Source organism: Hyperolius riggenbachi, chromosome 4 (genome assembly GCF_040937935.1).
Source record: "Hyperolius riggenbachi isolate aHypRig1 chromosome 4, aHypRig1.pri, whole genome shotgun sequence".
Taxonomy (NCBI): Eukaryota; Metazoa; Chordata; class Amphibia; order Anura; family Hyperoliidae; genus Hyperolius; species Hyperolius riggenbachi.
This window is the reverse complement of record NC_090649.1, coordinates 502,286,667-502,304,457: the sequence shown is the minus strand read 5'-3', so window position 1 is coordinate 502,304,457 and position 17,791 is coordinate 502,286,667. Positions and strand designations below refer to the sequence as shown.

The window sequence follows — 17,791 nt, the reverse complement described above, 5'->3', positions numbered from 1 at the left end:
GTGAGCGGGCTGCAGGTGATTTGAATCTCACCTTCAATTACCACTTTCTGCATCGCGTCTCCATGGCAACAGGACGTCACATGATGCAACGTCAGGACGTGCCAGCGTATTACAAGCTGACATCCAGTGTATAATACCCTGGTGCGTCACGCAACACCCTGTAACCATAGAGACGTGACTGAGTGCCGCTATAGATGTAATTCTCATTTTGGCCTGAGGCAGCGTGCTCTCTCAGTAGCAGCGCCGTTTTTGCCTGACTCGTGTATATTCTGCAGTGTTTCCCAACCTTGCTGGAAATCATCCCCGATGTTCTGCTACAGAAGCGACTGGCAGCCTCACCACAGCAGCGTTTATTACAACAGATTCATCACAACATGGCAGCACCGGAATCTAGGCTAACATGTGCTGTGCAAATATAGAGCAATCTCCAGCCTGCGATCATCAGAGGGCGTCACTTATATCACTTCCGAGTCATTGTTTAGTATCTAGTGCCGAATCCGTTGTACTGAAGCTTAGGGATGACCTTCTCATCAGAAAATACAGTCCGATCGATCCGGGAACTGGGACTGCCCACCTTGCTCAGCCACGCCATCCTGCAAAATACAGAAGGACAAAGTGTAACGGCAGTCACAGATACAGGAGGGTGCGGTCTCAGTGAGTCCAATAGCCTATTACTACATGCAGCTTGATGCATGGCCCACAAACAGGGCCGGTTCTTCCTACAATGTGGCCCCCCAGCACAGCCCCACCCCCCACAGCAAATTTACCACCCTGGGCCTTCGAGCTGGCTGCCAGATGAGGCAGCACCATGCTCTATGCTCTGGATGTCTTCTCTTCCTTACCCCCTGCAGGCATGCGTAGGGTCACCATAGCTGGAGAGGAGGGGGGACACCTTGGGGGCCCTATAGGTTCTGGTGCCCTGGGGCAATGGCCCTCTTTGCCTCTATGGAAGCGCCAGCCCTGGTAACAAAGCAATGTACCCCCCCCCCCCCCCGCCCCCCATCCCAGAAGCAAAATATGCCCCTAGTTTTAGTTCAACCACCGATCCAGGTAGCCAATGAACCCCCTCCCCCCCACACTATAGGTACACAGGTGTGCCCTCAGTATTGGATAGTCCTCTTCTGCAGTGTAGGTAGGCAGTTGTGCCACCAGTATAAGCAGCCCCCTCTCCAGTTTAGATAGTCAGGTGTACCCCAGTATTAGCAGCCACCTCTCCAGTGTAGATAGTGAGGTGTGTCCCAGTATTAGCAGCCCCCTCTCCAGTTTAGATAGTCAGGTGTGCCCCAGTATTAGCAGCCCCCTCTCCAGCTTAGATAGTCAGGTGTGCCCCAGTATTAGCAGCCCCCTCTCCAGTTTAGATAGTCAGGTGTACCCCAGTATTAGCAGCCCCCTCTCCAGTTTAGATAGTCAGGTGTGTCCCAGTATAAGCAGCCCCCTCTCCAGTTTAGATAGTCTGGTGTGTCCCCAGTATTATCAGCCCCCTCTCCAGCTTAGATAGTCAGGTGTGTCCCAGTATAAGCAGCCCCCTCTCCAGTTTAGATAGTCAGGTGTGTCCCAGTATAAGCAGCCCCCTCTCCAGTTTAGATAGTCAGGTGTGTCCCAGTATTAGCAGCCCCCTCTCCAGTTTAGATAGTCAGGTGTGTCCCAGTATAAGCAGCCCCCTCTCCAGTTTAGATAGTCAGGTGTGTCCCAGTATAAGCAGCCCCCTCTCCAGTTTAGATAGTCAGGTGTGTCCCAGTATAAGCAGCCCCCTCTCCAGTTTAGATAGTCAGGTGTGTCCCAGTATAAGCAGCCCCCTCTCCAGTTTAGATAGTCAGGTGTGTCCCAGTATAAGCAGCCCCCTCTCCAGTTTAGATACTCAGGTGTGTCCCAGTATTAGCAGCCCCCTCTCCAGCTTAGATAGTCAGGTGTGTCCCAGTATTAGCAGCCCCCTCTCCAGTTTAGATAGTCAGGTGTGTCCCAGTATTAGCAGCCCCCTCTCCAGTTTATGTAGTCAGGTGTGTCCCAGTATAAGCAGCCCCCTCTCCAGTTTAGATAGTCAGTTGTGCCCCAGTATAAGCAGCCCCCTCTCCAGCTTAGATAGTCTGGTGTGTCCCCAGTATTAGCAGCCCCCTCTCCAGTTTAGAAAGTCAGGAGTGTCCCAGTATAAGCAGCCCCCTCTCCAGTTTAGATAGTCAGGTGTGTCCCAGTATAAGCAGCCCCCTCTCCAGTGTAGATAGTCAGGTGTACCCCAGTATTAGCAGCCACCTCTCCAGTTTAGATAGTCAGGTGTGTCCCAGTATAAGCAGCCCCCTCTCCAGTTTAGATAGTCAGGTGTGTCCCAGTATTAGCAGCCCCCTCTCCAGTTTAGATAGTCAGGTGTGTCCCAGTATAAGCAGCCCCCTCTCCAGTTTAGATAGTCAGGTGTGTCCCAGTATAAGCAGCCCCCTCTCCAGTTTAGATAGTCAGGTGTGTCCCAGTATAAGCAGCCCCCTCTCCAGTTTAGATAGTCAGGTGTGTCCCAGTATAAGCAGCCCCCTCTCCAGTTTAGATAGTCAGGTGTGTCCCAGTATAAGCAGCCCCCTCTCCAGTTTAGATAGTCAGGTGTGTCCCAGTATAAGCAGCCCCCTCTCCACTTTAGATAGTCAGGTGTGTCCCAGTATAAGCAGCCCCCTCTCCACTTTAGATAGTCAGGTGTGTCCCAGTATAAGCAGCCCCCTCTCCAGTTTAGATAGTCAGGTGTACCCCAGTATTAGCAGCCACCTCTCCAGTGTAGATAGTCAGGTGTGTCCCAGTATTAGCAGCCCCCTCTCCAGTTTAGATAGTCAGGTGTGTCCCAGTATTAGCAGCCCCCTCTCCAGTTTAGATAGTCAGGTGTGTCCCAGTATTAGCAGCCCCCTCTCCAGTTTAGATAGTCAGGTGTGTCCCAGTAAAAGCAGCCCCCTCTCCAGTTTAGATAGTCAGGTGTGTCCCAGTATAAGCAGCCCCCTCTCCAGTTTAGATAGTCAGGTGTGTCCCAGTATAAGCAGCCCCCTCTCCAGTTTAGATAGTCAGGTGTGTCCCAGTATTAGCAGCCCCCTCTCCAGTTTATGTAGTCAGGTGTGTCCCAGTATAAGCAGCCCCCTCTCCAGTTTAGATAGTCAGTTGTGCCCCAGTATAAGCAGCCCCCTCTCCAGTTTAGATAGTCAGGTGTGTCCCAGTATAAGCAGCCCCTCTCCAGTTTAGATAGTCAGGTGTGCCCCAGTATTAGCAGTCCCCTCTCCAGTTTAGATAGTCAGGTGTGTCCCAGTATTAGCAGCCCCCTCTCCAGTTTAGATAGTCAGGTGTGTCCCAGTATTAGCAGCCCCCTCTCCAGTTTAGATAGTCAGGTGTGTCCCAGTATTAGCAGCCCCCTCTCCAGTTTAGATAGTCAGGTGTGTCCCAGTATAAGCAGCCCCCTCTCCAGTTTAGATAGTCAGTTGTGCCCCAGTATAAGCAGCCCCCTCTCCAGTTTAGATAGTCAGGTGTGTCCCAGTATAAGCAGCCCCCTCTCCAGTTTAGATAGTCAGGTGTGTCCCAGTATAAGCAGCCCCCTCTCCAGTTTAGATAGTCAGTTGTGCCCCAGTATAAGCAGCCCCCTCTCCAGTTTAGATAGTCAGGTGTGTCCCAGTATTAGCAGCCCCCTCTCCAGTTTAGATAGTCAGGTGTGTCCCCAGTATAAGCAGCCCCCTCTCCAGTTTAAGTTGTCTAGTGTGCCCCAGTATTAGCAGTATTATTTGACCAGAAATTCACATAATTGGCAACATTTTCCTACAAAATACACAAAATTAGGAAGCTGTTTCCCCCAAATGGCACATAATGTGACAGTGTTTTTCTACAAAATCCACATAATGTAGCAGCGTTTAACTTAATGTAGCAGGACAGTTTAACATTTGTTTGCATTCCAAGAGAGATGAAAATATCCTAAATGGTGAAAAGATATGTTCAGCAAGGGACTATCGTAAATCTGCACACAGCTCTGTATAGTGACTGATAATGAAAACAATACAACGTTCCGTTTAATAATACAACTTGGAGATGACCGTTGTTACTCATCCTTTTCAAGTTTCAAGAAAGCTTCCTGGGACAAATGAAATTGCCCTATGACTGGTTCTTGCATACAAGTTATTGCCTAATGGTGGAAAAGGAAGATGCACCATAATTAGAGGAGCACACGCTACATGACCTAAAGAGCAAGAACAGTTCAAATATCAATTAAATACCTAATCCGTATATATACAAGAGAAGTACTGAAGAAACTAAGAGAGTGAAACGCCTTCAAGTGACATGGTGTGCAAAGACTGTCCTACACACAGTGGCGTTCTGTCCATTGGGCGCACAGGGGCGCCACGCACCGGGTGACAGGTGGGGATGGGGGTGTCAAAGAAGCCAGCCCAACCTATCACAGATTTTAAGCCAGCAGTACATGCTCCGCCTCCCTTCTATTGGCAGCCGGCTAAAACCCCTTTTGGCCCCGCCTCCGTCACCTCGGCTGTCAGTTCAGCCATCCTCCGGAAATCCACCTTCAGCGGGAAGCCGCTCAGGGCTGCACGTGGGACGCACATGGGATGTCTGCCATGATCCCCACCACGGCTGCTGCTGCTGCCGCCTCCGCGTCACCGCAGCACCCTGGGACTATCACCAGACGCCAAATGCTTCCAAGGGAAGACTTGCTCTGCACCTCCTTCCAGGCTCACGGGGAACCCAGAGGCACAGTTTTCATCCATGCTGCAGCTCCTCCACCGCTGCAGCCATGACAACTAGATGCCGCCTGCCTGCCGCTTCCCTGTGGCTGCTCATCTCCCGACAAGCTGGGCCACCCAGGTACACCTTTGGTGAACATTACAATGTGACACTTCCGCTGGACAGTACACCTCTATCTCTCCCTCCTGTCTGTCTCCCCCTCCCTCCTATCTCCCCCTCCCTCCTATCTGTTTCCCCCCCCCCTCCCTACTGTCTGTCTCTCCCCCCTCCCTCCTATCTGTTTCCCCCCCCCCTCCCTACTGTCTGTCTCCCCCCCTCCCTCCTGTCTGTCTCCCCCCCCTCCCTCCTGTCTGTCTCCCCCCCTCCCTCCTGTCTGTTTCTCCCTCCCTCCTGTCTGTCTCTCCCTCCCTCCCTCCTGTCTGTCTCTCCCTCCCTCCCTCCTGTCTGTCTCTCCCTCCCTCCTGTCTGTCTCTCCCTCCCTCCTGTCTGTCTCGCCCTCTCTCCTGCCCTCCCTCCTGTCTGTCTCTCCTCTGTCTCTCCCTCCCTCCTGTCTGTCTCTCCCTCCCTCCTGTCTGTCTCGCCCTCTCTCCTGCCCTCCCTCCTGTCTGTCTCTCCTCTGTCTCTCCCTCCCTCCTGTATGTCTCCCTCCCTCCTGTATGTCTCCCTCCCTCCTGTCTGTCTCTGTCTCCCTCCCTCCTGTCTGTCTCTGTCTCCCTCCCTCCTGTCTGTCTCTGTGTCTCCCTCCCTCCTGTCTGTCTCTGTCTCCCTCCCTCCTGTCTGTCTCTGTCTCTCTCCCTCCTGTCTGTCTCTGTCTCCCTCCCTCCTGTCTGTCTCTGTCTCCCTCCCTCCTGTCTGTCTCTGTCTCCTGTCTGTCTCTCCCTCCCTCCATCCTGTCTGTCTCTCCCTCCCTCCTGTCTGTCTCTCCCTCCCTCTCTCCTGTCTGTCTCTCCCTCCCTCTCTCCTGTCTGTCTCTCCCTCCCTCTCTCCTGTCTGTCTCTCCCTCCCTCTCTCTTGTCTGTCTCTCCCTCCCTCTCTCCTGTCTGTCTCTCCCTCCCTCTCTCCTGTCTGTCTCTCCCTCCCTCTCTCCTGTCTGTCCCTCCCTCCCTCTCTCCTGTCTGTCTCTCTCTCTCTCCTGTCTGTCTCTCTCTCTCTCCTGTCTGTCTCTCTCTCTCTCCTGTCTGTCTGTCTCTCCCTGCTGTCTCTCTCTCTCTCTCTCTCTCTCTCTCTCTCTCCCTGCTGTCTCTCTCTCTCTCTCTATCCCTGCTGTCTGTCTCTCCCTCCCTGCTGTCTGTCTCTCCCTCCCTCCTGTCTGTCTCTCCCTCCCTCCTGTCTGTCTCTCCCTCCCTCCTGTCTGTCTCTCCCTCCCTCCTGGGTCTCCCTCCCTCCCGTCTCTCCCTCCCTCCTGTCTGTCTCTCCCTCCCTCCCTCCTGTCTGTCTCTCCCTCCCTCCTGTCTGTCTCGCCCTCTCTCCTGCCCTCCCTCCTGTCTGTCTCTCCTTTGTCTCTCCCTCCCTCCTGTCTGTCTTTCCCTCCCTCCTGTCTGTCTCGCCCTCTCTCCTGCCCTCCCTCCTGTCTGTCTCTCCTCTGTCTCTCCCTCCCTCCTGTATGTCTCCCTCCCTCCTGTATGTCTCCCTCCCTCCTGTATGTCTCCCTCCCTCCTGTCTGTCTCTGTCTCCCTCCCTCCTGTCTGTCTCTGTCTCCCTCCCTCCTGTCTGTCTCTGTCTCCCTCCCTCCTGTCTGTCTCTGTCTCCCTCCTGTCTGTCTCTGTCTCCCTCCTGTCTCTCTCCCTCCCTCCCTCCCTCCCTCCTGTCTCTCTCCCTCCCTCCCTCCCTCCCTCCCTCCCTCCTGTCTGTCTCTCCCTCCCTCCCTCCTGTCTGTCTCTCCCTCCCTCCCTCCTGTCTGTCTCTCCCTCCCTCTCTCCTGTCTGTCTCTCCCTCCCTCTCTCCTGTCTGTCCCTCCCTCCCTCTCTCCTCTCTGTCTCTCCCTCCCTCTCTCCTCTCTGTCTCTCTCTCCCTCCTGTCTGTCTGTCTCTCCCTGCTGTCTCTCTCTCTCTCTCTCTCTCTCTCTCTCTCTCTCTCTCTCTTTCCCTGCTGTCTCTCTCTCTTTCTCTCTCTATCCCTGCTGTCTGTCTCTCTCTCCCTCCTGTGTCTCCCTCCCTCCTGTCTCTCCCTCCCTCCTGTCTGTCTCTCCCTCCCTCCCTCCTGTCTGTCTCTCCCTCCCTCTCTCCTGTCTGTCTCTCCCTCCCTCTCTCTTGTCTGTCTCTCCCTCCCTCTCTCCTGTCTGTCTCTCCCTCCCTCTCTCCTGTCTGTCTCTCCCTCCCTCTCTCCTGTCTGTCCCTCCCTCCCTCCCTCCTGTCTGTCTCGCCCTCTCTCCTGCCCTCCCTCCTGTCTGTCTCTCCTCTGTCTCTCCCTCCCTCCTGTCTGTCTCTCCCTCCCTCCTGTCTGTCTCGCCCTCTCTCCTGCCCTCCCTCCTGTCTGTCTCTCCTCTGTCTCTCCCTCCCTCCTGTATGTCTCCCTCCCTCCTGTATGTCTCCCTCCCTCCTGTCTGTCTCTGTCTCCCTCCCTCCTGTCTGTCTCTGTCTCCCTCCCTCCTGTCTGTCTCTCCCTCCTTCCCTCCTGTCTGTCTCTCCCTCCCTCCATCCTGTCTGTCTCTCCCTCCCTCCTGTCTCTCTCCCTCCCTCCCTCCTGTCTGTCTCTCCCTCCCTCTCTCCTGTCTGTCTCTCCCTCCCTCTCTCCTGTCTGTCTCTCCCTCCCTCTCTCCTGTCTGTCTCTCCCTCCCTCTCTCCTGTCTGTCCCTCCCTCCCTCTCTCCTGTCTGTCTCTCTCTCCCTCCTGTCTGTCTGTCTCTCCCTGCTGTCTATCTCTCTCTCTCTCTCTCTCTCTCTCTCTCTCTCTCTCTCTCCCTGCTGTCTCTCTCTCTCTCTCTCTATCCCTGCTGTCTGTCTCTCTCTCCCTGTCTGTCTCTCCCTCCCTCCTGTCTGTCTGTCTCTCCCTCCCTCCTGTCTGTCTCTCCCTCCCTCCTGTCTCTCCCTCCCTCTCTCCTGTCTTTCTCTCCCTCCCTCTCTCCTGTCTGTCTCTCCCTCCCTCTCTCCTGTCTCTCCCTCCCTCCTTCCCTCCTGTCTCTCTCTCCCTGCTGTCTGTCTCTCTCTCCCTGCTGTCTGTCTCTCTCTCCCTGCTGTCTGTCTCTCTCTCCCTGCTGTCTGTCTCTCTCTCCCTGCTCTCTCTCTCTCTCTCCCTGTTGTCTCTCTCTCTCTCCCTGCTGTCTGTCTCTCTCTCTCTTCCTGCTCTATCTCTCTCCCTGCTGTCTGTCTCTCTCTCCCTCCTGTCTGTCTCTGCTCTGTCCCTCCCTCCTGTCTCTCTGCTCTTTCTCTTCCTGCTCTCTCCCTCCTGTCTCTCTCTCTCTCTCTGCTCTGTCTCCCCCTCCTGACTCTCTCTCTCTCTCTGCTCTGTCTCCCCCTCCTGACTCTCTCTCTCTCTCTCTGCTCTGTCTCTTCCTCCTCTCTCTCTCTCTCTCTCCCTCCTGTTTATCTCTCTCTCTCCTGTCTCTCCCTCATGTCTATCTCTACTCAGTCTCTTTCTCTCCTGTCTCACCCTCCTCTCTCTCTTCTCTGTGTCTTCGTCTCGTCCTCCTGTCTCTCTGTCTCCCCCTCCTGTCTCTCTCCCTCCTGTCTCTCTCTGCTCTGTCTCTCCCTCCTGTCTCGCTCCGCTCTCTTTTCTACCTGTCTCTCCCTTCTGTCTCTCTCTCTTTCTCTTTCCTCTCTCTCTCTCCTGTCTCTCTTTCTCTTCCATCTCTCTCTCCCCTGTCTCTCTCTCTCCTCTGTCTCTCCCGCCTGTCTCTCTCCCCATCTCTCTCTGCTCTGTCTCTCTTTGCTCTGTTTCATTCCCTCCTCTGTCTCTCCCTCCTGTCTCTCTGCTCTGTCTCTCTCCTCTTTCCCTCTGGTCTCTCTCCCTCCTGTCCTCTGCTCTGTCTCTCTCTCCTGACGCTCTCCGCTCTATCTCCCTTCTGTCTCTCTCTCTTTCTCTTCCCTCTCTCTCTCTCTCCTGTCTCTCTTTCTCTTCCATCTCTCTCTCCCCTGTCTCTCTCCTCTGTCTCTCCCGCCTGTCTCTCTCCCCATCTCTCTCTGCTCTGTCTCTCTTTGCTCTGTTTCATTACCTCCTCTGTCTCTCTGCTCTGTCTCTCTCCTCTTTCCCTCTGGTCTCTCTCCCTCCTGTCCTCTGCTCTGTCTCTCCTGACGCTCTCCGCTCTATCTTCCTTCTGTCTCTCTCTCTCTGTGTGTGTGTACACCTGGGGGTCACTCAGTCAGAATTACATTGGCCATATACAGGGGAGATCTAACTGTATACACTGGAGATCTGATTATATACGAGGGATCTGTCTATATACAATGGCTATGTACAGGAGGATCTGACTGTATACATTGGCTATATATAGGGGAGGATCTGAATATATACGCTGGCTATAATACTAAAGGGGGGTCTGACTATATACAATGGCTATATATAGGGGAGGATCTGACTGTATACATTGGCTATGTACAGGAGGATCTGACTGTATACATTGGCTATATATAGGGGAGGATCTGACTGTATACATTGGCTATATATAGGGGAGGATCTGACTGTATACATTGGCTATATATAGGGGAGGATCTGACTGTATACATTGGCTATATATAGGGGAGGATCTGACTGTATACATTGGCTATATATAGGGGAGGATCTGACTGTATACATTGGCTATATATAGGGGAGGATCTGACTGTATACATTGGCTATGTACAGGAGGATCTGACTGTATACATTGGCTATATATAGGGGAGGATCTGACTGTATACATTGGCTATATATAGGGGAGGATCTGACTGTATACATTGGCTATATATAGGGGAGGATCTGAATATATACGCTGGCTATAATACTAAAGGGGGGTCTGACTATATACAATGGCTATATACTAAAGAGAGATCTGGCTATATATACTGTAATTGGGTATAATGTTAGTTCCCGATCCTAAATGGGGGGTTATCTAGCTACCTATACAATAAATGGTGGAGGTCATCTGGCTACCGGCACTAAAGGGGGGTTATCTGGCTACCTAATGGCTGTCACATTATATATTTTGGCAAAACACTGCTGCATCATATGTATTTTGTAGGGAGACACTGCTTATTGTGGCTATACTACACTACCTATACTGGGGGCAACAATTCCAGGCTACATATACTGGGGGCACCTATACCTGGCATTACCCGCCATGGTGTGCTTAGCATGCCACACTCCTTTACTTTTTGGGGGGGGGGGGGGGTGTAATTTAAGACCCAGCACCGGGTGTCAAATACCTTAGGTACGCCACTGCCTACACACTAGACGTATAGATGCAAGATGACTAGCCATAGTCAACTCAGAAAAACAGAGTTATTTGCGAGACTATTTGATAATATTACAGATGAAATGTTTTAAACAGCCTGAATTGTCAATAATGCGCTAAAGTGGCAGACTGAACTGCTAGTAAAACATTGGACTGATACTACATTGCTATAAAGCGGCACAAGGGGGGGGTCCTTACTGCATACAAGAATAACAGATACTTGACTGAAAGCTATATGATACCTGTTAAAGAAGTTTCCAGAATACAAAATTCTGAATGATTACTGATTCCAATACTAATGAATGATTAGTGTGAAGAACTACTTCAATCAGAGAGAAAATCTACACATGACGTATCCAGGATCAAGCGTGTAACTACATTAAAGTGGGATGGTGGGATTTAATTATGTTACTGGGGCACAGAGGCTGGTTGTGCACACTAAGACCAGCCTCCGTTGCCCCATGGTGTGCCTCCAGGACCCCCTGCGCGCCGCTATACCCCCCGCAGTGCTAGCGACATGCAGCGTGTCGCCAGCACAATGTTTACCTATGCCTGTCTGTTAGCGCCGCCCCCCTGCCTCCTCCGTATCGGCGCTACCCGCCCGCGTCACTTCCCTCCTATCAGCAGGAGGGAAGGGACACAGGCAGGTAGCGCCGATGCGGAGGAGGCGGGGGAGTGGCGCTGACAGACAGCGCTTAGGTAAACATTGTCATCAGCACTGCGGGGGGTATAGCGGCGCGCAGGGGGGTCCTGGAGGCACACCATGGGGCAACGGAGGCTGGTCTTAGTGCGCACAACCAGCCTCTGTGCCCCACAGCCATAATATAATCCCACCTCAGGTTCTCTTTAAGTATTGCCATGAGAAGAGACTGTGCTTAACAAGAAAACAACCATATATCAAACTTAATCTACAAGATAATCTATCACATTTGACTTTTGTTTGCGAAAGTAAACATGCCAAGATTTACATACAAGAATGCTGACAGACTACAACATAAGTTTCAAGAGACTTTTAAATCAGTGATAAAGATCCTGATAAATCCAAGAGAGAATTACTGCAAAATACTGGAAACATGAAGTGGAAAAGCAACTTCAACAATGAGATGTTAATATATATGCTTTATTGAGAATATATTTGAAAACAGCTACTGCAACTAGCTATCTAGCAACTTGAATTACCAAGAACTTTACAATGCCTACATTTTTGATATGATATCTATATTTAAATAGAGTTGGGCCGAACCTCCGATTTTAGGTTCGCGAACTTCCACGGAAGGTTCGGTTCGCGTTAAAGTTCGCGAACCGCAATAGACTTCAATGGGGATGCGAACTTTGAAGGAAAAAAAATTATGCTGGCCACAAAAGTGATGGAAAAGATGTTTCAAGGGGTCTAACACCTGGAGGGGGGCATGGCGGAGTGGGATACACGCCAAAAGTCCCCGGGAAAAATCTGGATTTGACGCAAAGCAGCGTTTTAGGGGCAGAAATCACATTGAATGCTAAATGACAGGCCTAAAGTGCTTTAAAACATCTTGCATGTGTATACATCAATCAGGTAGTGTAATTAGAGTACTGCTTCACACTGACACACCAAACTCACCGTGTAACGCACCGCAAACAGCTGTTTGTGTAGTGACGGCCGTGCTGGACTGGTGCGCACCATGGCGAGAGTGCAGGTTTTGGTGGCTTTACAGCCCATATGGTCGCCTGGCTGATGTAGCTGAATGACAGAACAGTGACTGTCCAGCTGATCAAATTTGGTCTGACCACAATGAAGCAACGACCTTATTATCTTTTGTGTGCCCCCCGAGACACTCATCTAGGCGCCGTTCACTGAACAGAACCGGTATACAGAAGCGGCTCCACTGAACAGAACAGGTATGCAGTGGCGGGTTCACTGAACAGTACAGTTATACAGTGGCGGGATCACTGAACAGAACAGGTATACAGTAGCGGGTCCACTGAACAGAACAGGTATGCAGTGGCGGGTTCACTGAACAGTACAGGTATACAGTGGCGGGTTCACAGAACAGGTATGCAGTGGTGGGTTCACTGAACAGGTATACAGTGGCGTGTTCACTGAACAGAACAGGTATACAGTGGCGGGTCCACTGAACAGAACAGGTATGCAGTGGCGGGTTCACAGAACAGGTATGCAGTGGCAGGTTCACTGAACACAACAGGTATGCAGTGGCGGGTTCACTGAACAGGTATACAGTGGCGGGTCCACTGAACAGAACAGGTATGCAGTGGCAGGTTCACTGAACACAACAGGTATGCAGTGGTGGGTTCACAGAACAGGTATGCAGTGGTGGGTTCACAGAACAGGTATGCAGTGGCAGGTTCACTGAACAGGTATGCAGTGGTGGGTTCACTGAACAGGTATGCAGTGGTGGGTTCACAGAACAGGTATGCAGTGTTGGGTTCACAGAACAGGTATGCAGTGGTGGGTTCACAGTACAGGTATGCAGTGGTGGGTTCACAGTACAGGTATGCAGTGGTGGGTTCACAGAACAGGTATGCAGTGTTGGGTTCACAGAACAGGTATGCAGTGGTGGGTTCACAGTACAGGTATGCAGTGGTGGGTTCACAGAACAGGTATGCAGCCAGGAACAAGCTAAGCCTAACTAATCTTTCCCTATGAGAGACAGTCTGCAGCAGCTCGCCCTACTCTCACTAACGCAGGCACACGAGTGACCGTAATGGCCGCCGCTGCCTGCCTTATATAAGGGGGGAGTGGCTCCAGGGGCTAGTGTAGCCTAATTGGCTACACTGGGCCTGCTGACTGTGATGTAGAGGGTCAAAGTTGACCCTCCATGTGCATTATGGGGCGAACCGAACTTCCGCAAAGGTTCGCCTGCGGGACACGAACGCGAACCACGGAAGTTCGCATGGAACCGTTCGCAGGCGAACCGTTCGGCCCAACTCTATATTTAAATAGAAAGATGACATTTTATGGGATTCTGCTGGCAAACTACACACACTATTACATACCATTTGTGAAAAGAAACCTTGTGGTATAAGAAAGGTGTAATTAACTGTATTAATACAGAATACTAACCAACTAACTAATTAACCTGTTGTAAGCTAATAATATTTTGAATGCATTGTGCTGCAAAAGAACCTCGGAGCCACATGAACGGTATAATTCCGATTTATACATTTTGAACTTTAAGTTTTACCACATGTCTTGACAATTATTGCCTAGAATTCCCTACATATCTACACAAACTACCACAGTGATAGAAATTACAGATTCAAGGGTGAATCCATACATATGTCATATATAAAGATTATAGCCATATCTAGACTAGCAAAATATATTTATTAGAGAAGATATTAATCTTACTATTGAGTCTATTGTCAGGCAGGCAACACAGCTGACAACTCTACTTAATGAGCAAGGTTTTGCAAGAATGAAAGATTGCATTACTTTTAATTTTGATTATAGATTTTTTTTTTCTTTCGGAGAAATATAACAACAACAGAGATCGCTAATCATCTGCAATCATTTTCCTGCAAGGGGGGATGTCAGAATTCTAGCGGTTTTATTTATGCAGGAAAACCTGTCATATGTGTATGTATATATAAATATTAACAATCAATACAGTCCTTCTAAAGAAAGAAATGATTATTGTAAACCCTATATAATAGAATGTAATACTTTGAAATATATTGCAAAGCCAGTGATGATTTGAGACAGTAAAACATTCTCGTAGGATTATTTTGGTTCTGGAAGAATTGGTGACGTGTTCTGGGTACAAGGATGTCTCAGTTAGCTGAACACTGAACGCTGATAACACATGATGTTTTGGGAACAAGTTTTATAAATATTAAACAAAGAAGGTGTTTTCCCAATTAGTTAAAGATGATTCAATGATGCCACCTGGCGGTTTCATTGTCTTATATAATTAATATTATTTGTTATGAAAGGCTGACCTCTGCCGTTTGAAGTTATTATATTTATATAGAAAATGATTTTATATTATTAAGATTTGATAAGCAATTATTTCTTATATAATTAATTGTTTTAAAGGGGAACTGAAGAGAGAGGTGTATGGAGGCTGTCATGTTTATTTCCTTTTAAGCAATACCAGTTGCCTGGCAGCCCTACGGATCCTCTGCCTCTAATACTATTAGCCATAGCCCCTGAACAAGCATACAGCAGATCAGGTGTTTCAGTGGTTCAGACTTTAAAGTCAGATCTGACAAGACTAGCTGCATGCTTGTTTCTGGTGTTATTCAGATACTACTGCAGAGAAATAGATCAGCAGGGCTGCCAGGCAACTGGTATTGATTAAAAGGAAATAAACATGACAGCCTCCATATACCTCTCTCTTCAGTTCCCCTTTAAGAAGAATTATATAATAAGCTTTATATTTAAATAAGTATATTAGAAGCCCTGTATGCTTCAATAAGCTTTAAATTGCTGAAGGCTCTTACAGATCTGTGTACAGTGTTATAGGGTCAACCTGACAAATCTCATGTCTGGGGAAGTACCAAGACATTCCAACATAATTAGCAGCGAACACTTTATCAGAAATGCGTCATGAATGACATTGTTTAGACTCAATGTCTGGGGCAGCCAGCAGATAAGATGGCTGGTGACGTCCATTTTTAATTAACTGCGTCAAATATGACCTTTTAATCAAATGTCAAAATGACGTTAATTCCCACAAGATAAGGTAATTAAGAATTTATAAACAATAATATTGTGATTTAGGTAATCAAAACATAGATAGCGTTTGCCGCACGGAAGCTTTAGCCAATCAGAACCTGGGATTCAGGGAAGTTCCAGATTAGGCAGCCATATTGCCTCCAACCCCTATAAAAGTAGGAGCTGAAAGCTCATAGTTTTCAGAAGCCCAACAATCTCCTGAGAAGACACATGAGGCAGAAGCTACCTTCCCACACGTGGTTCTAGATGCTGAAGAGATGGCAGAGGGGGTAATATGCTTAATATTCTGGTGATTTACTTTATTCATTTTTCAGCATTAAGTTTTGTTAAGATGTTAGCAAGAAGTTTTTTTAGGAGGTATTTTTTATGCTATTTCTTTAAGAAGATTACTACAAGTTTTACACAGCTACTAGATACATAACTATTATATACACAGCTATTATATACACAGCTATTATATACACAGCTATTATATACACAGCTATTACATACACAGCTATTACATACACAGCTATTATATACACAGCTATTATATACACAGCTACTAGATACACAGCTATTATATACACAGCTATTATATACACAGCTACTAGATACACAGCTATTATATACACAGCTATTATATACACAGCTATTAATACAGATGAGACTACTTTTGATCTTATTCTACATAACACAACTGTTATATTACTTTTTGAATGTACTTAGAAGATTGCTGATCGTTTGGCTATAAAGGCCTTGATAAGATGGAATACTGTTAGAAGGAAACACTACTTGGAACTGTTCATATTTTGTATATATGCTGTATGATAGGCAAATACAATTTTTATATAAAATCATATACTGAGTGCTCTGATTCATTTCAAGGTATACCGTCAATCTATAATTACTGTTATAGAGGGTTCAGACCCCACTATGCCGGATTTATATTCACGTCACGTCAACAATTCTTCCAGAACCAAAACAATCCTACGAGAATGTTTAACTGTCTCAAATCATCACTGGCTTTGAAATATATTTCAAAGTATTACATTCTATTATATAGGGTTTTACAATAATTATTTCTTTCTTTGGAAGGACGGTACTGATTGTTAATATTTATATATACATACACATATGACAGGTTTTCCTGCATAAATAAAACCGCTAGAATTCTGACACCCCTCCCCTTATCCTCAGGAAATCGCAAGTGCCTCGTAAATAAAGGAAAATCGCACAGAAATTGTGTCCCAATACACGGAAACTTGTTCTTGTAAATCTTGATGGCAATTTGCAGTGATAAGTGACCCGTCTAGCGTGCGGCGGCGGCGGGAAATCACACGGTACAACTGGCGTAACATCTCTCCATCATCCCCACAAGCCTGGCGGAGGACAGATTCCAGTCACACGGTACAGCTGGGGTGACGTCTCTCCATCATCCCCACAAGCCTGGCGGAGGACAGACTCCGGTCACACGGTACAACTGGGGTGACGTCTCGCCATCATTCGCACAAGCCTGGCGGAGGACAGACTCCGGTCACACGGTACAGCTGGGGTGACGACTCTCCATCATCCGCACAAGCCTGGCGGAGGACAGACTCCGGTCACACGGTACAACTGGGGTGACGTCTCTCCATCATTCGCACAAGCCTGGCGGTGGACAGACTCCAGTCACACGGTACAGCTGGGGTGACGTCTCTCCATCATCTGCACAAGCCTGGCGGAGGACAGATTCCGGTCACACGGTACAGCTGGGGTGACATCTCTCCATCACCCGCACAAGCCTGGCGGAGGACAGACTCCGGTCACACGGTACAGCTGGGGTGACGTCTCTATCATCCGCACAAGCCTGGCGGAGGACAGACTCCGGTCACACAGTACAGCTGGGGTGACGTCTCTATCATCCGCACAAGCCTGGCGGAGGACAGACTCCGGTCACACGGTACAACTGGGGTGACGTCTCTGTCTCCATCATCCCCACAAGCCTGGCGGAGGACAGACTCCGGTCACACGGTACAGCTGGGGTGACATCTCTCCATCATCCGCACAAGCCTGGCGGAGGACAGACTCCAGTCACACGGTACAGCTGGGGTGACATCTCTCCATCATCCCCACAAGCCTGGCGGAGGACAGACTCCAGTCACACGGTACAGCTGGGGTGACGTCTCTCCATCATCCGCACAAGCCTGGCGGAGGACAGACTCCGGTCACACAGTACAGCTGGGGTGACGTCTCTCCATCATCCCCACAAGCCTGGCAGAGGACAGACTCCGGTCACACGGTACAGCTGGGGTGACATCTCTCCATCATCCGCACAAGCCTGGCGGAGGACAGACTCCAGTCACACGGTACAGCTGGGGTGACGTCTCTCCATCATCTGCACAAGCCTGGCGGAGGACAGATTCCGGTCACACGGTACAGCTGAGGTGACGTCTCTCCATCATCCGCACAAGCCTGGCGGAGGACAGACTCCGGTCACACGGTACAGCTGGGGTGACATCTCTCCATCACCCGCACAAGCCTGGCGGAGGACAGACTCCGGTCACACGGTACAGCTGGGGTGACGTCTCTCCATCATCCGCACAAGCCTGGCGGAGGACAGACTCCGGTCACACGGTACAACTGGGGTGACGTCTCGCCATCATTCGCACAAGCCTGGCGGTGGACAGACTCCAGTCACACGGTACAGCTGGGGTGACGTCTCTCCATCATCCACACAAGCCTGGCGGAGGACAGACTCCGGTCACACGGTACAGCTGAGGTGACTTCTCTCCATCATCCGCACAAGCCTGGCGGAGGACAGACTCCGGTCACACGGTACAGCTGGGGTGACGTCTCTCCATCATCCGCACAAGCCTGGCGGAGGACAGACTCCGGTCACACGGTACAACTGGGGTGACGTCTCGCCATCATTCGCACAAGCCTGGCAGTGGACAGACTCCAGTCACACGGTACAGCTGGGGTGACGTCTCTCCATCATCCCCACAAGCCTGGCGGAGGACAGACTCCAGTAACACGGTACAGCTGGGGTGACATCTCTCCATCATCCCCACAAGCCTGGCGGAGGAC

General features: G+C 49.9%; 1 protein-coding gene across 2 annotated transcripts in view; it reads right to left on the bottom strand.

The window, feature by feature from the left end:
* Positions 1-332: 332 nt before the first annotated feature.
* ACYP2 (acylphosphatase 2) overlaps positions 333-17,791 on the bottom strand; it is a 301,455-nt gene continuing 283,996 nt past the window's right edge. For both annotated transcript variants that reach the window (XM_068279728.1, XM_068279727.1), the window contains exon 4: positions 333-593. In XM_068279728.1, coding sequence (XP_068135829.1) covers positions 479-593 — 115 coding nt within the window. In that variant the 3' untranslated portion in view covers positions 333-478. The remainder of the gene's footprint in view (positions 594-17,791) is intronic.